This window comes from Rissa tridactyla, chromosome 3 (genome assembly GCF_028500815.1).
Source record: "Rissa tridactyla isolate bRisTri1 chromosome 3, bRisTri1.patW.cur.20221130, whole genome shotgun sequence".
Taxonomy (NCBI): Eukaryota; Metazoa; Chordata; class Aves; order Charadriiformes; family Laridae; genus Rissa; species Rissa tridactyla.
In genome coordinates, this window is record NC_071468.1 from 87258595 (window position 1) to 87285118 (window position 26524).

Consider the following 26524-nt stretch of genomic DNA (forward strand, 5'->3'; position numbering starts at 1 on the left):
CAAATGTTACAATCCAGACATTAATTTACAATCCAGACATTAATTTACCAGAATATAATTCAGGATCATACCGTAATAGTTTCAAATACTACTGTTACTAACCGGCACAGATGAAGTTACACCTTCCGTCTGATCCAGTGGCTCACCACTGCACAGAGGGATAACCCTACGCCTTCCTCCTTTCCCCTCCGCTACTCCACCTAACTCTATGGCTTCCTACCACTCGCCCGTGTGCCGACTCTGGCATTACTGGACACTTTGCGTTGATTCTCTAATCTTAAAGCCAGAACAGTTGTCACAACCAAGAGAGGATGGAACTTCTACAGCAACCGCACTCTCATGAAACAGGTTCATCTATAGAAATGAATATCTAGCTGGACCACATGTCAATGCCGAGAATGATCCAGAAGAGATATTACAGATTAGCATTGCAGGGTCCCTGCCAGCACCTGTGTGGAATAATTACTAAATTGGCCAAGAATACAAAAGTACAGCATTGTTCACACATTAAGGAAAGTCATAAAACCAAGAGGCTTCTGAGGTAGAATACAGCTGCAGCTGGCACGTGAAGAATGCAACATCTGCGATTCCCTGTACAAGGTTGTTTGCGAAACTACACGAGGGATGGAATGGAACGCGATTGTTCCGTGGCCTTCCCTTGTGACGAATAGCAGATGTGGGAACAAGATGGTACTACGGAACAGATAAGCTGCCTGCTTGCTTACTTCGAAACAGATAAGTGGACTACTCGCTACCTGAGCCAACATTTCATCAAATTTTGATAAAATGCTGTCCTTTGTGCGAACTTTGCTCATTACAATGTACCAAACACACCTCCATCCCGGAGGCTACCCGCCCCCAAGGTGTGACCACTCCTCCTTGAGTACACCAATCATAATAAAAGCATTTATGACTAAAGTCACTCAAACTCCTCTTTGAAGATAAAAAAAATAGTATAAAAATAGCCAGAGAGAGGGGGGATATCAGGGAAGACACTATCGCAAACAAGTCAGGAGAACTCCATCACTGACTTCTGGGACTAGCTGACGGGCTGAGCCTTTCTTCCCCCCCATAGGGACGCCGTTGGGTAGGACTTAGATTATACTGAGTGTTTCCTCAGGGAACTTAAAAATTTCTCTAGAGAGCCTCTATCCTACATTTATAGCCAGGCTGTATTGTTTATAACTTTGCCGCGCGTTTTGTATACTTAACAATATCTTTATTTGCACGTGCTTTGCAGACAGTGTATTTATCACTGGCAATCCTAAGAACCTGTGTATCTGTTGTTTAAATAAACTGCACTGTTAAATAGCTAGTTTCGGTTTCTCACTGAACGCAACCAAAGACTCAAGAGAGGCCGTGCTAGTTCATGAGCACGACTAGACTGAAGGTGCAGTGCACTATTAGTGTATCCAAATTGTAATAATTTAATACATATTAAACGCGACTGGACTGATAGTGCTGAACTGGGCATCACTCAGAATTTAAACCTAGCCGCACCTAACCTTCCACCTTGGTCAGGAGTGTTATAACGCAAGGGGGTTTATCTTCTGCCAAAACTGCTTCACCCCTTTTCACATGACAATATGACAGAATTCAGCCTCAGTTGTGATAATTAGGCCAAGTCTTCACAGCATAGCGGGAGGGAGCTGCAGCTGCGGGCAGGGAAACCTCAGCTTCCTGAGGTGGCAGCACACACGTCGTCCCCGAGAGGAAATAACTAGACTGACAAGCAGGAAGCTGCCCTAGAACGAGCAGCCAGTCGTGAAACCACCTGTACAGCACAGAGGGGCTGTCTCAGAAAGAGAACCCAGAACACCATTGATGAGTGGTTTCTCTTGCTTGACCCTGCCCCCAGGGGCCAGACAGAGGACAGACTCATAGCCTGCTCCGCAATCAATGTTACTATCTTTCCCAAGGACCAAACGCTAGTATCCCCTTTCCCTGATACAGGAGCTTAACTGCAACTCGAGGATTTTCACTTCATAGCAATCCAAGCATCTTCATGGGTAACAGGGCTCATTCCTTGAGATCAATGTGAAAAATCACCCTTCTTATCCAAGGTCAAGAGCAAAATTTGCATGACCATCTAAACCCCAGGAAGATCCAAGATCAGATTTCCTTGTGCTGACACAATACAGTGCCTTGCTGGTATTCCAAGTTACAACTTGTTGAATTTTCAAGGGATCGGTCAAAACAGAATTAAACCTTTTTTTGGGGGTTGTGTTTTTTTTTTTTTCCAGGATAAGTATGATCCTCGTTTGGCATTTTGCTAAATAAACAACTGGATTCCTGTAAGAAATGCATCATATATTAATCATTTGCTGGTACTCCAGTGAAGCAGATCCTTTTCTGTCCTAGGCTTCTGGAAGGAACAGCTCTAGAGAACTTTGCTCTGGTCATGGCCCAGGAAAGTACAAGCCATGCAGAAGTCATGGATACAACCACGAAAAAATATTTCTTTGACTCACAGGGATTAAAATGCTAAGCAAGGTATTCAGCCAATACTGCTACTGTTAGAAACTATGCCAAACTTTCACAGTCTACTCAGAAAACATCGGAAATACGTTAAAGTATGTCAAAGAACAAAGTGCAGGATGACAGAGGGCTTTAAATCCTGTCAAGTCAAAGAGAATACTTAAACACATCAGCAGCTAGATTTTGCTCCTAATCTATATTTTTACAGGTTTTCTAAAAATATAAGTCACTGAGATTCATATTAGGTCTCTTTAATGGCAGCCCACTTGCTAACTACTATTTTCACAAATAAGCTCTTTATAGTGGTTTTAGAAATAACTCCTGCACACAGCGAAACCGATAACCCTCATTCAAATAGAGGCACAAGGCCAACAAACCCAATACGAATTGGGTGTAGATTTGAAAGACTGATCTTTATCAAGTATGATTCCTGATAAGTGTTGGCTTCGACTCAAGTAACATATAATCACTCAGATACAGCTACAATCAATGTTTTCTTCAGAGCTGTAATCACATTTTTAAGGGAAATGTTAGGGCATAACTCCAAGTAGCATCTATAATCAAGGACAAAACAAAGAAATGTGTGTTCGCTCCTTTTCCAAATCCCGCTTTCTTTCTTTCTTTTGGTCATCTTGTGAATTTGATTTATGAAATAAGTGGAAAAGCGGCTGCTTTTCTTCTCTAGAAAAGGGCAGGGTTTACTAATAGAATCAATGACAATCCTTTTCTTGGACTCAGAAACGGTACGATTTCAATACACTACAGAAATTAAATACAAAGAAGAACAAAGGACTCCTTTAAATACGCTGTATTTGAGCTATTGTTATTGTCATCACTCCACCTGAACGAGAGCCTTCACCTTACAGCAAGTCTACATGGTGAGGACTAAGCACTAACCCTGTAAAGAAAGTCTCTGGAAAGCGCCACATACACTGTATTTTTCCCCATGGACAATCATCCCACTTGTAATGGAGGACAAAATGACTTTTCTGCTACATCTACAGGAGAAAGAAAAGATCATGACTAAGACAGGCTCTGGAAAATGGATTCGCCATATAGAACTCTTTCCATAATTAGCTTCTTTATTTCAGCCAGACAGATTCCCTAGCTCTTTGCAAAGTCCCCAGTTGCTTATCAACGCTAACTTGTTGGTTCTCTGCAAAACAGCTGAATGTGTGCCAAGCTTCATGAAACAGCAAAACTAAGCCTTACACATCATCCTTATGTGTAGCCTTCAGAAGCTACTCCAGCACCACAAACAACTCACTTGTTTCTTACCTTCAGGTACCAGTAGGGGTTATTTAAAGCTGTATGAAGTGCAATCCTTGGGGCAGCATTCAAGTGCTCACGGAGAACACTGGCTGTGTTGAAATACACTATCTCATGCAGAGTCTTGTGGTCTGCAGGAACAAGGTAATTTCTGAAAAAAGCCACATGAGGTATGGGGGAGGGAGGGGAGATACAAGCTTTTACCTTAAGGGAAACAACAGAAGTTAACTGCAGTCAGAGACTACAGGAATGTATGTTTCCCAACCAATACTGACAAATTTCTGAAAAAGACGAACAGCACTGAAATCAACTTTTAAGCAGGGAAGTAAGTATTATCAACTCTACATCTAATGGATTTAGCATAGAACTCTAGCTGGGCCACTGACAGATTAAAAAAAAAAAAAAAGGCAGCAACTGAAATGCTGAAACCAGTCATGTTCTCTTCTCCACAGATCATGCTTCTCCATCTTGAAGCCTCCTGATGAATCTCTGCTCACCTTTGTCTTCATATTTGAAGCTTTTTTCGTGGCACAGTCACACTTCTATTAGCTTCTCTGCCTCCCCCCACCCCAAGGCTTTATAATTAACAAGTGCCTTCACCTCTTCCCCCACCCCAAGCCTTTCACGTTTTCTGCTACAGAGCTGCCTCTAAAACCTTATCTGCTATGCCTTGCTCACCAAAACAGTTCCCAAAACAGATAGGATATCACACTTAACATCTCTATAGTTTCATAACTAGAACAGATCAGCAAAGATTAGGGTAAAAGTTCTTGACTTTATTTTACCACATATACCCAGTCCTGCCTCAACTATTTTCTGTAGCTAAAATAAGTTGGTCAATTCATGGGCCAATTACTTCTACTAATCTACGGAAGAGAGATTTTTTTTTTAAATATTATTTTTAGAGCTCTCATTAAAGAAAGAAAAGGAAGGAAAAAAGGTGTGTTTCATACTGTAGAGACCAAGACACAATTTTGACAAGACTAACATGTTAGCAAAACTTCTGCTGCAACTTATGGTGCAAGCCAATGCAGGAATATAAAACAGGAAAGCTCACCTTACAAGACTGTCTATATAGTCAACAACTTCAAAACGAAGCATTTCAAACTTTGTCAGTTTCTTAGACCGCCTTGATTCCTTCAACTCCAACAAGGTCTTTAAAAAAAAAAGTGGTGCATAAAACTACATGGGAGGTAGTTATTCTCTAGAGAACACAATCTATATGTTTAACATGTATAATTCATTTTTGCTGGCATGTCTTCACTGATGATGTTTGAAAGTGTGATCACACAGTTATTTTTATTTAGGCCAGTGTATTCAGTTCTCAAACTGGTAGGAGTTTGGGAAATTCAAAGAAATACGTGTTAGGTAGAATATGCAATTTACAAGTTAAATAAGAAGAAAACTCCTAATTTGCATTTTAAAATCTTAGTTTATGACAGATATTTTCTATAATTTTCTATGCTTCAGGTGGGCCTGACATACATAGTTGTTATTTACTCATTCATTTTTAAGAAGAATTACTTATGCACAACCTTTATGTAGAGCTCCAGCAAGCTGGGAAGAACTAACCATGGACAATTACATCTTAAACGAGATTCAGTTAAGGAACTAGTCAGTAAAGCCTACGCAGGCCTAACCTTCTGAAGATGATAAAGGTCTGTCTTCTTCTGGAGCTCCTTTTGTGATGATACGGACACATCTCGTTCTTGGAAAGCATCTGCTACTAGAACAAAACTAACGTTTGATATGTGGGGTAAACTTTTCCTGACTACCTATATAAATCCCCTAACCCAAGCAATCTGATACGTTCAGTTATTTGTTCACACAGACCCAAACACAGGCAGCTTTTGAGTCTTGCACCTTGTAAAAGATTGTTAAAAAAGGGCTCTTGCAGTGCAGCTTAACCAAGAGCAATTAAGTAACCAAAGCAATTCAGCCCTGAGCAACGATCCAGCATAAGCTTTGCACATCACTGGAACTCTGCCTACGTCACCCTAGGTCATACTCTCAATATTTGTAAATTGGACAGATTAGTACTAGATACTACTGATGCTTTAGGAGTGTTCAAAAAGCCACATGCTGCATATTTTTTCCTTCTCGTGTGCAAAAAACCACTAAGAAATGAGTTCTCCCTTCCGTAACCCAGAAACTGCAATGAGAGCAGCAAACCAAAAGTGTGCTAAAGTATTTCATTGTCCAGTTTTATTCTGATCTTAATTTATAACAAAATTTTGTTTGCATAGCTATGTAGTTTCTTGATCAATTGCACTAATAATTAGTAATTTTTAGGTAAAAACAAAGAAACAAAAACTACAAAAGCACAATCAATGCCAGGATAAGTAATAATCAAAATCAAAACAAAAGGTAACAAGATTTCTTGCCTTGCTTATGAAGATGGTAATAAGATGGACATTCCACCTACAGATCACAGATAAAGCTCCAATCAGCACTAACAATCATGATATATAAAAGCTTTTTGGTGACCTACATAGAATGAGTTGGTATTTTCCAGTGCCCTGTGGACATTTGTATTTGTGTTGAAGACTTAAAAACAGGGAACTTCCTCTCCTCACTACTACACCGATCTATTTTAAGATACTTTTTAATCAAATCCTTCAGCTCAAAACAGCCTGAACAGAAAGATACTTTGTTTCCTCGTGCTTCATGTTTTTATTTTTTCCAGTTCATTAAGCAGTTGGGAAGATGGACTTCGTTGTTGTTAAAAAAAAAAAAATAAAAAAATTTTGGACTATCCTTTCACTCTACAGGCTCTGTGGGAGACTTGGGTACATAACATTTCTGGCAGACTTCTGAAAACACTCGCTGAAGATCAACACAGTCACAGAAACATACAAGATGACGACACCTAACTCAGCAACCTATTCACGTGAAGTTTACCTTAACTTCCCCTTCTCACATTTTCATTATAGCTTAAATCTGCTTTGAAAACAAACTAAGATCATTCATGAATTCATTAGACCTTCTCTTCTTTAAAAAAGATCTTCAAATCCTAACTGAAAATAAATACTGCCTTTTTTGTTTTATAGTTCTCCATGTCCCTGAATTCCCAGAGTTGTTCTTTTTTATTTATTCCCTCAAGGTAAAAATCCAACTACTTAAAGGCCCTTGGCTTCAATTCTTTTTTTCCAAACTAGATGAACCTTTAGGTTTTCCATCATAGGTCAGAATCTTCAGTGGCATATATGGCTTTTTCAAAGTGATCATCTGTTTCCTGTATCACAGCCCTGCTATTACTACATCTATTCAAAAAAACATGGTACAGGAAAGAGCCAATTCTTCTAAACAAGCCTCAGTTAACCCTAGAGCATTACATAGAATCATAGAATCATAGAATCATAGAATCATAGAATCATAGAATCATAGAATCATAGAATCATAGAATCATAGAATCATAGGGTTGGAAGGGACCTCTGGAGATCATCTAGTCCAACCCCCCTGCCAGAGCAGGGTCACCTAGAGCAGGTTGCACAGGAACACGTCCAGGTGGGTTTTGAATGTCTCCAGAGATGGAGACTCCACCACCTCTCTGGGCAGCCTGTTCCAGTGCTCTGCCACCCTCAAAGGAAAGAAGTTCCTCCTCATGTTTAGGTGGAACTTCCTATGTTCAAGTTTGTGCCCATTGCCTCTTGTCCTGTCCCCAGGCACCACTGAAAAGAGCCTGGCCCCATCCTCCTGACACCCACCCTTTAAGTATTTATAAGTGTTGATAAGGTCACCCCTCAGACGTCTTTTTTCCAGACTGAAGAGACCCAAATCCCTCAGCCTTTCCTCATAAGAGAGGTGTTCCAGTCCCCTAATCATCTTTGTAGCTCTCTGCTGCACCCTTTCCAGCAGTTCCCCGTCCCTCTTGAACCGGGGAGCCCAGAACTGGACACACATGACTACTTAATATTAGACTGCATTTGGTGTTTTACTGCCTACTTGTCAAAATGCTGGGTGGCAACCACACTGATAATGAACTTCATAAAACAGACCAGATGATAACCACTTCATCTTCAAAAGGGAATCATAGGGGAACCCTTCTCCATAGTTCAGGGGAAGCAACGAAATTCCTATTCCAGAAGAATGCTGGGATATGTGATATTTCTATTTCAGAAGGAATACAGCAGTTTCTGTTAACCTGCCTCTGAAAGATGGAGGGCTGCTACTCATTTGCCTTACTAAACTTTCAAATACGTCCTCTACCATGAACACTCAAATATATGGGCCTGACAAGTTACAGCACGTCAGCAGAGCCCTGACAACTGGCACTTCATGTCCTAGCCCCTCTATGAATTTAACTGAAGGTGCAGGTGAAAGAACTTTATATACATCTGGATTAAGTACCACGTCATAAGGAAGTCTGCTCCTATTTATCTTTCAATATCTGGTTTTATTTGTTAAATGTTTTTAATGATTGCAACATCCGGTAAGAAGCTCAAAATAAACATACGACAGATTTAGTGAGCAATGCTTCCTGATCTGTCCAATTTCTTATCTTACATCATTCTTCTGTATTATAAAAAGCATGAACCACATACCAATAAAGAATAAAAGCATTTCCTAATTTTGTGTATGTATTTAAAAAAAAAACAATCCTGAAAAAATCTGATTGTTTGACACAATGACAGGAACGACCAGGGAAAATTATACCCGTTGGTTAGACTATAAAACAGCTTTAATATAATCTGCAATGGAATGTATGATGGTACACACCCACCTTCTAGTTTCTGAAACTGGGTCAAGAACTCCTTCAACTTCTCTAGTGTCTTATCAAACTCCTTTCCAGAAGATGACACAAAAATTTCCACACATTGTTGAAGCATGGTTACCAAATCAGACTTATTCAACATCCTAAAAGACACAATTGTTGGCTGAAGTTGAAACGCAGAATGATGAAACAACTTTCAATGTTCTCAGTTGAAGAAAAAAAACAAAAAATAATTTGAAAAACTCATTTTAAAAGAGAAAAGCTCCAAGATTTCAAGCATTCCGTCTTGCAGTATAGTCAAATTTTTTCCTTGCTGTCATTAACAGAAAGAAACAAATCAACTTGGATAGATGTCTCCTCCACATTTTCCTGCAGAACTGACAGTGAAAGCTTTTCTGATAATCTATGAGTCAGATTGAAAAAAAAAAGTATGGTAGGGTTCATAACTCATGCCCAAGAATGGTAAATGAAATGGTAAGAGAAAAAGTAATCAGATTAGTGTGTATTCACACATCCACAAAATCCATTATTCTCTGTGATTCAGAAGGATTCTCAAACAAAATCCAAATTGCTGTTTTCTGTATTTGTTATAAACCTAACTACCACTAGAATACCAGAATCATTTAGGTTGGAAGGGACCTCTTGAGATCATCTAGGCAAACCTCCAGCCTAGCATTTACTTTTAATTATATGTTAGGGTGTTTTATAAATGTCACCAAGCACTGCTCAGTCTCAGAATCTTAATTTAAAAGATATCAAAGCAAATCCTTGCAAATATCCATAAATGAAATCCAGAATTACAGTCATTGCATCAAGCCAGTACAATTACGCATGCATGTAACTTTTTTTATGGAGTGTGAGAGGTTCCCATTGGTAAACACTCTGGTTCTGAACAATCACACATTTGTAATACCCACTGTTACTAAGAGCCCTTCCCAGTCTATTGTGTTTTTGCTTTGTCTTATACAAGACAAAGATGCTAATACAAAACAAAGGTGTTAACAATTTAAGGATTTTAGAAGATACAAAAACCAGAAATACACAAAAAAGGGAGTATGACAAAAGAATGAAATGATGGTGATCAGTGTGTCAGGCAGCGGGTCTCCGTAGCAGCTACCGCAAGGTTGACTAAGAGAGATTTAAGGAAGAAATTAGAAGAGGCTGGGAAAGCTTTCTGGATGTCTGGAGGGGGAATTGCAATTTGAGCTCTAGTTTTTAACTGGCAGTTGACTCTAAATGCTTGTAAAGCCTAGGATTTGAAACTGCAGTTTATCTGATTCAGGGTTATGCATTTTTGCAAGTCAGGTGTTGCCTTCAGATACGCTTGTTTACTACAGAAAAGCATAAGGAGTTAACAACAGAAAGGGTGACTCTGACGACACAAAAAGCTAGAAAAACATTTTGAAACAGCCTTGTAGAATATCATGGATAAACAAGATAGCCTCCTTCCAGGCCAGACAAAACACTGCAATAATTAAACACCTAAGATGGAGAGCGGATAACCAGATTTGGAGATCTGTGAATGGCAAAGAACAAATTCATTTTAGTAATATTACTCAAAAAGAAGCTGCAAGTGCTAGAAAAACTTATTTACGACAACAATGGGATTATATGGCCCAAAGAACAGACAAGAGGATGGTTATCAAGTATCTGGAAACAGCAAAGGATCCTTTTCAACATTTTAGGCTTGAGATTACTGCAAGGTACACCAGGTATCAGAGAGTAGTAGGGTTAAGATTTTAATTTGGCTAGGAGACGGGCTTAAAGCAGAGATCTTCAAGATCTCAGATCACCCAAAGACAGTAAATAAATCTGTCTCTGATTATTCAGAGACAAGTTATGAAAGAGAAGAAAGGAAGCTAGGATGAAGTCCATAAAAACTTCTGAATGCTGAAGTAGGGAATCCTCTGAAGAAGTGATGACAGAGATTGGTCAACAACAAAATGATGACAGTCACGGAGGGACAGGACTGTGATAAGCAGTATGTGATGAATAGCATCAATGATTAGAGACAAAAACAGAGTACAGTATCTAGACAGAAGGCAATAGGTCAGACAGTCCTCAAAGTTTGGCCACCTAAAAGCTTGACCAAATGTCCCAGCCAGTTAGCTCTCCACAACCAATGAAGCGAGACACACTCCAACATCTTATCTCTCTTCTGACTGGATTAATCCAACATGAACTAAAACTCACACACTCTTCCTGTCTCCCCATGATATTTTTTAGACTATAGATTTTATTTATTTTTTAGATACAGACTAGATTAAAGTAGAATAACTACTGTCTAGATTGCTAAAGTTAGATCACCTGAAACACCATGTTTAGGGAGAGCACTCTTAGCAGAAAGGATAAAAGCCAGTACAATGAAAGGCTGAAGCAGAGAAACAAACAACCAACCACAAAAGAAACTCAATGCAACAACTGAAAACCCCATATTCAAACATAATTCATGAAGGGCAAAAGAGAGACTTTGTTACAATTCGAGAAATAAGCTGATCAAAAGCTTCTCTATTTTCTACTTTCTAAATGTAAAGAAAAAAAAAAAAAGATGGACTCCAGAAAAACATTGAAAAGAAGCATAAGGGATGGTAAAGGGTGAATATAAGGATATCAACAGGTGATGTGGCCCCTGGAAAGGCAGAGATATTAAGGAACAGTGAGTAACTTCCACGTCTGAGCAAAGGGGAAAAAAAAGAAGACTGCAAGTAGAAGGGAAAGATCATATTTTATCATTTTCTTCTAAAAAGACTGAAGCAAGACTCTACGTAGAAAAAGCAGACAAGAGGAAGTATGTGTAAAATGGAAAAGAGAATTAAAGAGAAAGTTAAAAGCTGAAAAAATTATAATCACAGCTAGAATCTCAAGTATTTGAAGGAATCACGTTGAAGGAGTTTTATTAGAAAAATTACAGAATTCCTATCTAAAAAAAAAAAAAAAGAAGAATAATTATCTGTGAAAAGAATGACCGTGATCACTGTATTTCTATCAGAAGCTCCCACAGTGGAAGCCAGGGCCAGAGAAGAAACAGGAGGGAGATGAACAGATAAGAATGAAGGGAGAGCAAGCCAAAGCCAGGATCTAATGGCAGCATCAACTTTGAGATCGGAGAAGAGGCAGATGAATTCAGAGTTGAAGAAAGCAAATTAAACATAGGAAGAGAAAAAGGAGAGGAAAAATGGCCAAGAGTTATTAAAGATGACAGAACAGACAGTACAGGAAAGCAAAATGGCACATTTGTGGGCAAGGGTTGACAGGTGATTGAGTGCTGTCAAGATTCAGGACAGTGAGAGAAGGATTAAGAAGGAAAGACCGTAGAATGACAAATCAAGCATATAATCCTTTCAAAGGGATGAGGGTAAATAACATAGTGTGGTGGCAACACATAAGAACCACTCAGTATGGCAAAGCTACAGTTTGAAGAGTATGTTTCTTTGTCTACATGAGCCCAGAAAGTTATCCTCCACCCACCGCTGACATGGTTTTTCTATGCAATTTTACTGTCAGACACATCAAACCTCACAAGCTCAGAGGCTCTTGAAGAGGCAGTTATGTTAATGGTGTTGCATCGGCTCTTTGTGAGACAGAACCAAGGTATTATTTGAATGAATGCAGCTATCAGGAAACAGCCACTTGCCGTGATAAAGTATGTTTAAAAGTCTGTAGCTGCCACATTGCAATTGAAGGGTTTTCTATTAAGAAAGTTTGCTTAGATGACTTTTCCATTTTAAACGCTGGCAGACAACACAAGTGTAGGCTCTCCTAAAGTCCTAAGCTTGCAATAACAGAAAATTAACTCAGCCCCTGTACAAACTGTTAGACAAAGGAGGCAGGGGGAAATCAGTAAAATAAAAAAATAAGAAAGGCCTCAGCTACTCACTTGGAACAGATTCTAATTCTCACAACGGATTAAAATTTAGGCCAACTAAAACTAATAATTTGGTTGATAATATCTAACGCAATCATATTTTAAAAGACAAAACCCAACTGATGTTCTCATTCACACACAGTAATCTCAGTGGTTTCAACATAACTACTCAGGGCATGAGAGATATTAGAACGTGGTTGAGCTTCATGAAAAACAGTAGAAAGACAAAATGAAAAGAGCAGTCAATTATACTTGCAAACAATCCTACAACTAGCTGCAAACAGTTAATATCCTCAGCTTTAACTTCCAGAATAACTGATGACTGATATTCTCCATGTGTGCAGTGGTATTAAAACAAAATGGGGAAAAAAAATAATAATCACCTTGCTAGCTGAAGAGATGACTCATACTCCTCCGTCTCCCACACTTGGTTTTCCAAACATGCACAGTGCAGCTCCCTGATCTGTTACGCAGAAGGTGAAGAAAGGATGAAGTGTTTTACAAACAAAGTAACACGGAACTCTTACAACAAGCTTTTCAAAGTAATATGTAATTCCTTTGCAGCTTGTCTTCCAGACATGCAGAATGATTGCAAAAGAAATGAGAGCATTTAGTGTCTTGCAGAACTAAGCTCCTAGTATTGCTGGAGTCTGCGTGTTGCTCTGCACCAGGTTTCAAACAACTAACATTCAAATGCAGAGAACAAAGAGGAACTCTAATCAAATGTCCCAGCTAAAACATCTGTTTATTTGCTAATACTGGGACAGTTCATACTGATTTTGTAGTTAGGGACAGATTCTAATAACAGTGTGGAATACATTGAGAACTGACAGACAAGTGCACATGCACAGAGTATACTGCTCTTCTAATGGAGAAGAAATTGCTTTGCATGAGAAGGTGGATTTAATGACATTAGAGCAATATGGCTAGTAAAAGCAATTATCACTGTTCCCTTACTATCATTTTATTCTGTACAGAAGATTGCTAAAACTCAATCTCTTCATCTGACTACCAAACTAATAGGTGGTAGAAGAATATACATTGTGTGCAATGCATGCAAATAATCCCGTATGTGGGAAAGTCAATGTGTGGATTCTGTGCATCTGCCTCCTCCTGGAAACCATTTCCTGTTGACTGACAAGGTATCATCCATGCCATGAAACAAACCACATGCTGTTGCCCCCTCCCCATAGTAAGAAAGCATCTGTCTCCATTTTAAGAAGTAGGGGGCAAAGCAGCAGAATAGTAAACAAAGAGAAAGAATAAATACTTATTCAGATGTCACACTTTGAAACAAAAAAAATAACAGGCACGTTTCACTAAAATGGAATAACAGTACGTCACCTGCTTGCCCAAAGGATATTTTGGAAGAGAAGATGTGAAAACGTGAAGACATCTCAGAACTAAAACATAATTTTCATGATAAACATGCAAGTCCTCCAGCAACTTCTGTATTATTTCCTGTAGTGACAGAATAATTGTTTTATAAGTCATTCTGACATCCGTTTATTTAAAATTCCCATAAGGTACTTAAAATGACTCTGAAGTTTTGACACTGTGGTGTGCTACGATTTAAATCACCAGTGTTAAATTAAGACCACTATGCAAGAAAGCTGTATTTCAACAGTTCACTGGAATCACGTTACATATTGTTAACTTTACCTTCTTCATCCATCTGACTGGGGAATTGTTATTGATTAGCATTATTATTTTACCATTTGCAACTGTATTTAGCCTTTAGATTTGGTATCTCATCTCACAAAGACGAGACTATTCAGTATACCTTTAATACACAAAGAGAAATTATATAGCTTCTTTTACTCAAATCCTTATTATTTGCACTTTTATATCACAAATGCATATAAATTTTATTTCTTATATTGTGGGTGGCTGCTTATTAGTCAGGTATATGTAAAGAGACCAGTTCACAGAAAAATAAAGAAATATGCAGTTGCTGCTCCTATGTGCTCTTAATTTGATTTCTGTTTATTCATAGACTGAGAACTGCAGAAAAAAAAATATAAAATAATGTATTAGGAAAAAGAAATTATTAACTGCTGGTACTGAATTTACTGGACAGCATCTCATCACTGGCCTCCCATGGAAGCATATGTAACACTTTTGAAAAACCACACTCAAAATTTCTGGTAGCTGTACTAAAATACTTCGGGGTCGTTACATTTAAGTTTGTGAATCATAAGATTTTCTCTCACCTGTCTTCAGTCAAAGATAAAGAAGAAAAAAATCACAGGATTCTCTACATATTTTATTGCCATTTTACTGAACTCTGAGCACACTATTTCAAATGGAATGAGAAAAATAGAACAGGTCACTGAAGCTCTCTAAAGTTAAACTGAAACAAAGGGTATAAAAGATTTAATAAAAAAAAGCAAAACGTTATCTGCAGACGATATAAGGAAGTATTGACATGTGGAAAGATTAATTATCATACTGCAAAGACTGAAAGTAAGACACTTGGTGCTGCAGAGAGCTTTCCGATGTTAAAAAGTTTGAGATGATTAAAAACATTAAAGACATTTCTCACCTTAAATTTTAATAGATAAAATGCTATGGGTCACTGATATAACAATTGTTTAAATGACTTCTAAGACCTTGGAATTTGTATTTTAAAATTTTACACACAGGTTTGTATTTTAATTCTAAGCAGGATCGTTAAAAAAAAAATTTATCCCCACCATAAAAAAAAAGCTGAGAGAAGAAAACAGGTTCTTGCTAATGCTGCTACATCAATCTTATTCCCCCAAACCCAGGGCAATATAGCACCTGTATTTCCCTCATCTTGTTTCCCAGCGCAAGAATGATGTAATTAGTATACATAAATAACATGCAGTAGGACTATGTATTTTGCCAAATAACGGAGTGGAAATGCATATCTTCATTTAGAAGAGTTTGAAGAGATTATTAGAAACTATGCAGTGTTATTTCCATAAATACAGATACCCACATTCACATAATTTCAAATGGAATTTGCCATGAAAACTTTCAGAACTGAACTGCAAGTAATTAGGATGTAAAACTGCTTTCAAAACTGATTATTCTAAATAGGTGGAACTCTTACCATAGTCATTAAAAAAAAGTGGTAACAACATGGAATATAAATTGCAGCTGACAAAGGGTATTGCAGATTTAGGTGCTAAACTTGAACAGCAAGTTTACCTGGTCCTGAACATGAACAGTAAATTTATATGAAGCAGTACCATAGTGACTTTGAAAGCGTTTCTAAAGTTCGGAATGATATTGTAGATTAGTACGACATACAGAATAAACAGCACCTCATCAGTGCAGCAGTAGGGCCTTTTCTCCCCAAGTAGACTACACTGCCAGCTTGGCAATGCAACAGCAGCCCCACCCCTACTGCAGGGATTAGAACAAGTGCCTTCAATTAAAATTTGTCAGAAGCATCATATGCACATAAGCACAAGAATCCTGGCTTTCCCAAACTTACAGGGTGAGGCTTATGAAATAAAGGGTATATTATTAAACATAGAAAATGAAAAAAAAATAATGTTTAAGCTGACAAGTATTCAGCTTTCAAAGTCTCAGCTGCTCATTCCCACTCCTTCCCTCCTCCTATTGTTTCAACAGAAGCATTTATGCATCTGCAGAGTGAACTCCATTGGGGAAAATCATTCTGCAGAAACAACCCAGTAAAAAAAAAAATCCCATGTCTTGTCTTTCTTTTTTTTTTTTTTTTCGGTCAAGTTACCTTAACAATATTGTTTCTCTGATTACACTTATTGCACAGCCACACAAGTAGTTGTGCTGGCGCATCTGCTGCGATGTGAATAAACAGCAAGGGAATAACAGTAGCTTAAGCTATTTTTGCCACTGAAGACTATGGATCATAAAATCATGTATAAATCACATCCTGCCTTGACTAATATAATAGCACTGCACTTGCAAACTTGCCTGCTACCAGCCTCTCTTCCAGCCATTAGCATTGTTCTTCATACTTGGCAAGTCCTTACAGACCAGGAAGCTCTGCTAGGATAAATTGCTTTATCTCTAGCAGTACCATTTGCCTTACAGGTTAACTATATTTGTGATGAAGCGTTAGGAGAAACCCTTCACTCTCAGCAATGCTTCTACTGGGAGTGGCTCAACTGGTGAAAATAACCAACAGATCTTTGTTGGTGAATTCCTAAAGGGCTCACATAGTAGTAGCCTGAGCTTAATCACTTGACAAACCTTCAGATAAACATGTAATATAAATTAAAGTCTTAATCCTATATGACATCTAGTGTGAACGTGTGCCTTGGGACCCAGACTGCCCTACTGAGTTCGATCAGAAAGTACGCAGAGGGTATGGAGCATTAAGAGCTTATGAAATAACCTCCAAGATTACTTGCTCATTATTCAAACACTTCACTGACTTTCCAAGAAAGTCAGTCTGAGCAAGCATTAAAAGGCCAGACCATAAGTAACCTTGCAACCTTCTTTTTAAGCAGTTATATTTCTAGACATAGCTAAAAATTAATGAAAGAAAAGTCAAGCAGATTTGTATAAAGGTATAACTATCAAACCTAGAGATTTGGAATTTTGACCTGCCGATCCTAATTTTCCATTACTGGACATGACGCACAGTATGTACTGTATGAAAGACATTATATAGAACTATACATCTTAGTCTTGTATTTTATTATGCTTCAGAAACTAATATATCGGGAAAGTTATTTTTGCTCTCCAAAGACATTCTTATAATTTTACCTTTAAGTAGCTGTCTGTTGTCAGCAGTGCAATCTGTTTCTCTGATGCTTGACTTTCCACATACCTGATGGCAAGAAAAACCAAACCCATAAAAATTACAAAGTGTGATTAAAGATTATAGGGTTAAAAAAATTCAAAAAGTTTATGCTGCTATAAGGATTTCTTTGGAAAGATTCAAAAAGGGACAGTTAAATCGAGCAAATTGAAAGGCCACTCCAAAACCCTAGAGAGATCATGTTCCAAGTCAGTTTAACAAGTTCAAAAGTGATTTATAGTTATTTGTCATAATAGCTTGTTTCTGTATTAAGAACAAGAGGAAAAAAAAAATTCAAGTGATTACACATCACAGAAGCTGTACTGTCTAGACTAGAAGATTAAGGATTCCTGAAATTATTTAAAACTGTCTCCTTTTGATCGATTTACCTTTGCTATAGAAACATATGAACTAGTGATTTGCAGTTTTCAGATTCCTTTTATCTTTTTTAAAGCTAAGTAAAAGATTGTCCAAAAATTTATTTCCCCTTTTACCTTCTAAAAGAGGGCAGCCTTCGAATGTTTTCACACTGATTGTGTGATAAAGAATTTACTCTCTTCTTAGCATCTACCAGTTGGCAACACAGTATACTAAGAGGCTGGGAATAGAAGTGCTCCACAATACAGAGCTGAAAAACAAAGCAAGAACCAGTGATGTTAATAAAATTCATCCTCCCTCCTTTTAATGCTTTCTTATTACTGCAGTGCATACAGTACAATCGTATTAATGGCATTCCTTTAAAAAAATTCATTACCGTTCATAAATATTGCATAGGTCACTACAGGACACTAATTATTCCGTTTTAAATACAGTCACATAATTACCTTTTTTGCTGTATGCGCTGTTGATATTCAGTACCTCATCTTTCCCCACTCTTACATAATAACTGTACCTTTTCAAATATTTTCTATTCGCTTATGTGAATTAATGTATTCTTTAGGCTACAAATTCAGCTCCAATGCTCACAAATAACAAACAGTGTATTTAAAGATATGAAAAGAAACTACTGTACAGAAGCAAAGTTATCACACGTCCTAATTTCAGTTTCTGTTTCACATACACCACACTGCTAAGCTCTTACAATGCCTATGTAAAAATGCGCTTTATCACCAATTTCAGCTGCACTAAATGTTTGTAGCATCAGGGCCTTGCAGAATAGTAGCAAATACTCATCACATCTATTGCTAAAAACAAAACCCCAATCAGACAGACTACCTCACTAAAAACTTTTAAAACATAAAAACTGTCAAAGGGGAAAGACAGTTCCTGTTAGAAAAGTTAACATCACTCCTAGACATAATGGTGATCCCTTGTATCTATCAGTTAGGAAATCTGATATGAAATTGCTTCATCCTTGAACACTTTTAATGCACAAGGACACAGCAATATACTGTCAGGGCTGGGATTTGTATTTTTGTATCGGGACAATGGGGAATAATTAAATCCTGGTGACTCTTCCAAATAAGAGGAGCTGAAACCTATGAAAGCACATGGAGGCCCATCTGTAGAAAGAGGTACTACAGCCAGGTTATTTATCCTGGATACACATAATCATTGAATCTTAGATATCAAAGAATCTGAGACACTTTAATGGTATGACTCCAAAAGGGCATGTTTTACTAACAGGTTCGCTCGTGGAACCAGGCAAGAAAGAAACAATTTCACAATCCTGCACTAAAACAAATTACAGGGACTGCCAAATTCTTCGGAGAATTCTTGTCTGCAATCCACAAAAGCAACGAAGAGGCTCAGACACAGAAATACATCTAGATATGAAGAACTATATAAGCAAATAAAGATATAATTATCATGCTCTGTATAGGCTATCTTTGGAAACCTTGAAGTCTTCCACTTTGTCTCCTGAAAGGGTAAACATGAGTCCTGCATTGCTGCACAGCTGGTTGGAGCACAAGCACCACCCACTCTCAGGCACAAAGTAAGTGACCCTATAGCTCCTATTTCCCTGAAAAGGTAAGAAGTGTGCATCCAGAAGCTGTGCCAGAAGAGTTCAAGTGGGGAAGAGACACTGCTGTAGCCTACTCACACCATGACAAACCAGAGTACAAGGACCTGGTACAGAGGATCAGAGATCTGACAGGGGTGTTAGAAGATACAAATTAATCTATAGCAAGACACAGGTGTCTCTACCCACTAAGGCAGGTTACCCTTTTAAATGTAACCTTTAAATAGTTTTTTTTTGTGGCGGAATAAGCTTTTACATGCTTCTTCATACCCGTCCTACAACCTTATCAGTTAAGGTTTTAACTTTAAAACACCCACCTGTTCTCAGAACCAATCTGTTTCCAAAGGACATTTTTTCATCCAATTCAGTGACAGCAAGATTAGGACCTAAGAAATCTTTCAGTGCATAGTAATTACCCTTTGTTTTCACAACCATAATTTGAGTTCTTGTTATCATTGCCTACCTGAAATCCTTTGATAAAATTCTGGACAGAAAAATCATGGTACAAGAATATGTTGATGAGAACCTGCAGAACTTTCTCGCCCAGTTTAAAGGGGAACCGGGCTGTCAGAAGCAGCTAAGGGAGACAAAAAAGAAAAATAGCCATAGCAGAAATTCTCTCCTGAATTCAACTCAGCAAAATTTATATATACAATCTGATACAACTCTCAGTATGTGTGAGCATTCAACTAAACGAGATACTAAATACACTGCTGACTTGTAAAGACAGTATTTCTACTAAAATACCCACACAAAAACTGATTTTCAGTTTATTATTTCACCACATTTTTGTAAGTACCTTTTAGTAATATGCAATGTTTGAAGTTAGTTTTGCTTAACATTATTTTTGTATTTATTTTTAAAATTACAAACAACAGAACAGAGATTGCTGTAACAACCAGGGATACCACTACTTTCAGCACGTCTAACAGCGATTCTGGAAATCCTGCACAAAGTGCTGTACTGCCCATTTGGATAACTGCTAATTTTTTGACAGGCAGCAAAATTCTGAATATTTTTATGTTTAAAGATATCTTTTTCTGGAACAAAGTAAAAGTCAAATCAAAGCACTACTTTAATGAAGAGGTGGGAATATCAAAGTGTAATTGACAAAATATGTATGCACAGGTGCCAGTGCAAATTAAAGATGAAAGCAGGTGTGTGAGTGTGTCTCAATGCGAGAAGGAAGCTCTCAGTATTAAGCTACTCTGCAGCCATGAGTAGAAATATCCAAAATCCACAGCTCTCAGGAACAGATTCTATTTCAAAAGCTTCAGACAAACCTACTTTTAAATGCCACATATGTACACTGTGCTTGAATACACACACACTCCTATTTAGAAAGGCAATTACCTTGTCAATTATAGTAGACAGGTGCTCCTTAGAGGAAAGGGACTGGAAAAGCTCTATGCACAGCAGAGAGGAAACAGAATGGGGAAGTAAGCTGTGGATAATCATTGGAGATGTGGCGATTCCAAAAATCAGTACTAGAGGGAATTCACGGATATGCTGACTAGATCATGGGGGAAGGGAGAAAAAAAACAAACCATAATAGTTACATTATAGAAAATCATGAAACAAATGCATTATATTCCTACTACAACACTGAGCTTAAATGCAGAAAGGGGTAAGCTAAAATATTAGTTGCCAGTAAACCAAAAGAGTTCTAATGTGGAATAAAACAAAAAAGAAAGGAAGCTATTTAAAGCCCTAAAGTAGAAATGCAAATTAAATTATGTTTTAGGATTGAAACTTCAGGAAGTGGCATAAAAAGCATCTTTTCAATTAGGGTGTTGTACTGGTCCCATCTTCCAGAAACGTTATACTCAGGGAAGTAAATCTTATAATTTTTTTTTTTCCAAAGAAATAGAGAGAAAATAGGAAGACACGCTAAACAGCTAACAGTCTCAAAACAATTTACAAATTTTACACTATTTAATAAATTTAAAATAAATATGAAATAAAATATGTTTATGAAATAAAATATGAAAAATATTAAAATAAATATGTTCCCATTATACTTAAAAAAAAAAAAGAATTCCAACTTCTTCAGATTCAGTCTTCCTCTTCAGCTAATTTTTTAGTATATGCTTTGAGAATGGATAACCAGGACTGAACGCCATATTCCTTGTGAACAGCATACAAATTATAAAAAATGTGGTGGTTTTAGTATTATTTCATCATTATTTTCCATTTTTTATTAGTTTCAAGGAGATACAAATTCTGCTATCTTAAATATCTCTAGGTTAAAACTGACGATTTATTCCTTTCCTCTGTTTTCACCACAGCAACTTTTTGACCTTTGTGTCTTAATTGTTATCACATAATTATTTTATTTCTTTAACTCCCCAAAAGTCATTGCTAGAGACTTAAACATATCATCAATAAAATTGATATATTACTGTCCAGTGTTGATAACCTAAAGAATATTGGAGAGAAATTGAATCTTGTGATTAACAAATTAGAAAAACCTCTCACTCTTATTATTAAACATGTTTAAGACTGAAATGGAGACGATAAATCCAATCTCTACAATTATCCCAAAGATCTTTTTCAAACAATTATGCAGTCCTGCTGAGCTTCTATTTTACCCATCTTCTACCCTACTTTAATCAAGACAATCTTTAATTATAAGATGATTTGAATCCTCTAAACCTTTTTTTTCCTGAAGAGATGCACAGTCTATGAAAAAAGTGTCTTTGCAAATAGCAGACTGATAGACCTGAACTGCACTTCATCTACTTTCCACATGCTCATAATTAGGCATTTATGCTTGCCACAAAAGTAAAATAAAACACAACACTTAAAATCAAAATCTCATTTTCCCCTGCCTTACACCCTAGTAAGCGTGCATTTCTGATTTTACTTCTTGAAGTGTTCCCCAGAGAACCCACCTGCCAGACCTGAAATAGAAAAATATTTTTATTGTGGGTGTCTCAGCAAGTGAAATTGTCTAGCCTTGTCTAGAGGTAATGTCAGATATGCACGCTACAGCTGAATTAATTGTACAACTGCAGTCCCAATTCTGTTACAACTGTAGTTTCAACCTGGGGACTTAGTGCAAGATGCTCTTTTGGAGAGCAGGATGGGGTTTTGATTAGAATGCATGAGATGATATTAAGGAAGACAGGTTAAGGAAGGACAGAAGCACAGGAGCACCTGAAGTAGTCAGCTACTCATTACAGATCCTGTAAAACACTAAGAAATTCTCTGGGCAGTTTTATATAGTCCTATTAGTAAGCTAGTGACCTTTAAGCAGCATTACATCACTTGTCATACAAAAAATATACTCTGAAAACAATTTTAAAAGTCTACAGAAGAAAGATCTAGGCATCTTAAAAAAAAAAATCAGTTTCACAATCACAGATTCTTTAATAACTAGTACCAATAAATCTTCTCATGTAAAGAATTGAATCAGCCACTCAATAACTCAATCTAGCCCTTAGGTATGCTGGTTCAGAGTCCCAAGTTAGCTTTAGGATAATTTATCCCCAAAACCTAGCAAATAGGTTTTTGATCAATCACTTCTGCAAAGAAGCAGCATCAATATTTGATTCCAACTCTCCCTGGCCTCGTTGTTCCACTTCAAAAGAGCTGCAAATAGAAAATGGGTAAAGAAGTGGAGAACTAAACTTCAGTTCACGTTACCTGCTGATGACTATGAAGTCTTGAAGTACTTTTGTGGTGAAACTTTCCATGTCTTTGAATATAACTACAACTGGAGGAGACTGCCAGTGTCTAGAAGAGGAAGTTCTTTTTTTTCTTGGAGTTTCAGAATCTGTTTTCTTTAAAGCCATTCATTATGCATTAATAAACAGAAGACAAGAAAATAAAAAGATTGAATCACATCTATGATATTAGAATGCTCCAGAGTGACATGACTGACTTTTTGCTACAGTTGTATTTATTATTAGCATCTAGGATTGGAATTTTTCTTCCGTTTGGCACAGATGGAAGTATAAACGAATTTTTAAAATCCACATTCCAACAAAGACAAAAATAGCTCTGTGGGACAGAACTGGTGAAATTCTATTGCGATTGAGGGAGAAGATTTGAGTTGTGTACATAGCGTTGCCCTTTTCCTATATCTTTACCCAGTAATAAAAAAAAGTATGTACTTATTAAACTTATTTAACGCACTGCTCTGATGAAGTCATCATAAAGTCAGTTCTAACTTCTATTCGTGACAGAAACAAAACTTAAAACTTCATTAGCTTTATCAAATACAAAGATACAAAAACATTTTGAGAGTGATTTTCTCACTGGTTGTCTACTTAGTGCGGGCTGCAGGTGAAATAATGGCATATTAGCACAATACGGTGCCTTTCCCCTGGATGGCTGTTCTTTCTTAAAGTTTTGTTTTAATAAACAAAATATCTCAGCACTCCCGGGAGAAAAGCATCTGGCATGAAATTGATACTGCATTTTAAGCTTCTAGATCCCAATTAAACATATGATAAAAATAGTACTTTATGCTTGTTTTTCAGAATTCTGACAGCCATACCTCATCAGAAACTAACTCCACGTTTGTTATGTGTTACAAATTTATATTCAAATCACCTCAATCTCAGTTAATTCTTAGTATTAAATGAAAAGCTAACCTTTGGCTTTTTTTCCACTACGGCACAGAAATTTAAGTTATTCAATTTATTTTTTAAAACCGTCTAAAGGTCAGGCATTTTTATAAATTGATGATACAAAAAAAAATAGAATCATACCTTTGTTACACTCTCATACCAGTTGATAAGAGAAGACATTGAACAACGTATTCTGTTCTGCGAAACCTGCACATTGTCCTCATCTTCCAACGAGTCCACATCTATATAGCAGTTCATCAGCTGCCCCATCAGCTTTTGCATCAGATTTTTTATGCCTTCACAACACATTTTTAGACACACAGTAAAGACATTTGGTTATTTGGAAACACTTCTCCAACTCATACTCTAAAAAATTACCCGAAGTTATCAGTTATTATTTTTCACTTTTCTAAGTTATTCTCCTTCGCTCTCCAGAATGCATACCTCATGCTCCAGAAAGCTTGAAAGTATTCATTATATGCATGTTGTTAATGCAATAAAAATTGTCCTATTAATTTGCCTAGATAGCAACAATTCAGGTTAAGATGTTAGCCCTGCCTGTTTCCTGAACTGCAGCCACATGCTATTAGCGCAACCTAAAAATAAATAGGACAGCCAATCCAGACCTGGGGATGCTGCCACAAGTGATTTTAATCTTTTTACTTAAAAAATAAAAAAGGAGTAAGGAGAGTGGGACAAAGTTTTATTCTACCCATTCCCTCACTGCAATAATGTGATGTAAGCATTTAAAGAATGGAATGCATACAGACACTGTCCATTTAAACATGAGGAAAACCAAACTGCAACATCAACATGCAATACACTAAGCAGCACGCTCTGGACATTTATGCTAGAACTAAGTAGTGTTTCAATCTTCAGTGTTTTAAGCAAAACTGAATACCTCTTAAAATACAGCAGGCATTACTGCTATGTTAACAAGGGACTGAGCAAGTCCTTAGAAAGTCTTCAAGATACCTCCATCCCATTATTCTTACATTTGGGAACAAAAGCTAGAACTTCTAGTTAACTGACAACTTACTCAAATGAAGAAGCAAAGCTACTGAAGTATTTACCTGGACAATCTTTGGCTTCCAGCAAGGCTATATAAGGAGTAATGTTATTCTGAAGGACTTCTGAGAGACTTCTAAAAGTCAAGTCATGATCTGTAACATTTACACCTAGAAGGCAGACAAATTTTAAGGGCATTTCTGCTGTGATTTGTGACCACAATAATTGAACAATAAACTGAACAGCAGACAAAACCCAGAAGATATCTCATATATTCAAGAAAGGAATGAAAAGCATCATATCACCTATGAGGAAAGATGAAAAACTAGCACAAAATTAAACATACATGTTAATACTAGCTGATTGAAAGAAACAGGGAATCACTGCAAAGACCCCTCATTTAGTTTGGCTTGGCTTTTTTCGTATTTTTTTTAAAAGAAAGATTTCTCAAGGGTGCAAACCTGCAAGGAGCAGGATTGGTTTTCTAACATCCCTGCTCCTCATACCCTCAGAAGCCACCCACAGTCATCTAAGGCCTGCAGACAAGAAGATGAAATTCACCTTCTATTTTCTTCACCCTCTGCTCCTTTTCCAAGATAATGACACTGCTTTCCTACACACAAAGATGCACTCCAAGAACATATATTAAAAATACAGAATGTGTAATTCCATGGTTAGTCATAGAAATCACCAAGTATGTTGGTGGCAAAAACAGAGATAGAATCAAAGCATCTCCAGTGCATCAGGAAAAAAAACCCCAACAAATCATTACCAGCTGCCTAAGACAGACCTTTAGGGGAGGTGTTACCTTACTGCACTATTAGGCATACAGACAAAGGGGAAGGAGGTCTTATCCTGCTTCCTTTTCCCAGCCCAATCTCTTATGTTAACATTTCTGAAACTGATATTGCTCGCAGTAATTGCTGGAAATCAGCAATATATTTTTCTTTGATCTCTGTGTCAGTTTTAAGCAGATGTACATTAACGAAATATATCTTAAAAAAATTACCTAGGACAAGAGCTGCAGTAGGGATTTCTCTGGACTTCATCTGACAAGTCCATTCTGTTGTCTTCTCTTGGAACTCAGAATGAGACCGCCTCAAAAAACTTACTAGGTTATCAAATAACTGCTTATTCAAGTCTTCCTGTATTTGCTGTAAACAAACAATATTTTATTTATAGAAATGTGGAAACATCAGAATATCTTCATTTTCCTACCCCTTTCCTGCATAATTTTTAATCCTTAAAACTCCAGGATAAAATTTTAAGTAACACTACAGTTTCCTGTGAACTATAAACATGCAAATTTATTCACTGTGTGGCGAACACAGACATTTCCCATCTTGGAACTTCTGGTCAAATGCCTCAACAATAACTTGGAAAGCAAATGAGCTTAACTGTGTTGTCACACCACATGCTTTAAAGAAGAAGAAAAAACATCATACTGAAAAAACATCACACAAAGTGACATAGGAGGAATAAAACAATATAATTAGTTTCTGGAAGAATGTTCATGAAAATTCCTATTATTTCCTTTTGGCTTTCAAAACAACTGTAAATATTTTTCCGAGAAATCTATAGGAGCGCAAACATTCCACTCCTCCAAAACTAATTCAGGATGAAAGAAAAAAAAATAATAAAGGAAGGCATTAAGTATGCTTTATAGGAAAAAAAACCATGACTGCCACATTTGCTACACTGTCTTTTGTCCTTCAGGATGATTTTCATGCAAGAATGCGTATATGCTGAAACACATGTAAAGGTAAGAGAAAGCAGGAGGAGACAAAACTTTTAAAAGCAGATATATGGTGGCAGAACTTTGTATTTCTTTTATTATGTATGTGCCTTTGACAATCTGTCTCTAATCCAAGATACATCTTCTACTGCT

General features: G+C 37.1%; 1 protein-coding gene across 6 annotated transcripts in view; it reads right to left on the reverse strand.

Moving 5' to 3' along the window:
• ORC3 (origin recognition complex subunit 3) overlaps positions 1–26524 on the reverse strand; it is a 39528-nt gene that overhangs the window by 3804 nt on the left and 9200 nt on the right. For 4 of the 6 annotated variants that reach the window (XM_054196319.1, XM_054196318.1, XM_054196316.1 and 1 more), the window contains exons 4-17: positions 25646–25790; positions 24702–24806; positions 23770–23924; positions 22700–22836; positions 20405–20564; positions 19515–19628; positions 17583–17716; positions 17055–17118; positions 13671–13787; positions 12710–12789; positions 8471–8604; positions 5388–5473; positions 4805–4902; positions 3757–3898 (exon numbers count right to left, since the gene is read on the reverse strand). In XM_054196319.1, coding sequence (XP_054052294.1) covers positions 3757–3898; positions 4805–4902; positions 5388–5473; positions 8471–8604; positions 12710–12789; positions 13671–13787; positions 17055–17118; positions 17583–17716; positions 19515–19628; positions 20405–20564; positions 22700–22836; positions 23770–23924; positions 24702–24806; positions 25646–25790 — 1671 coding nt within the window. Of the gene's footprint in view, positions 1–3756; positions 3899–4244; positions 4903–5387; positions 5474–8470; positions 8605–12709; positions 12790–13670; positions 13788–17054; positions 17119–17582; positions 17717–19514; positions 19629–20404; positions 20565–22699; positions 22837–23769; positions 23925–24701; positions 24807–25645; positions 25791–26524 lie in introns of those variants that run through there. The other 2 variants (XM_054196317.1, XR_008465586.1) reach the window with 2 other exon arrangements.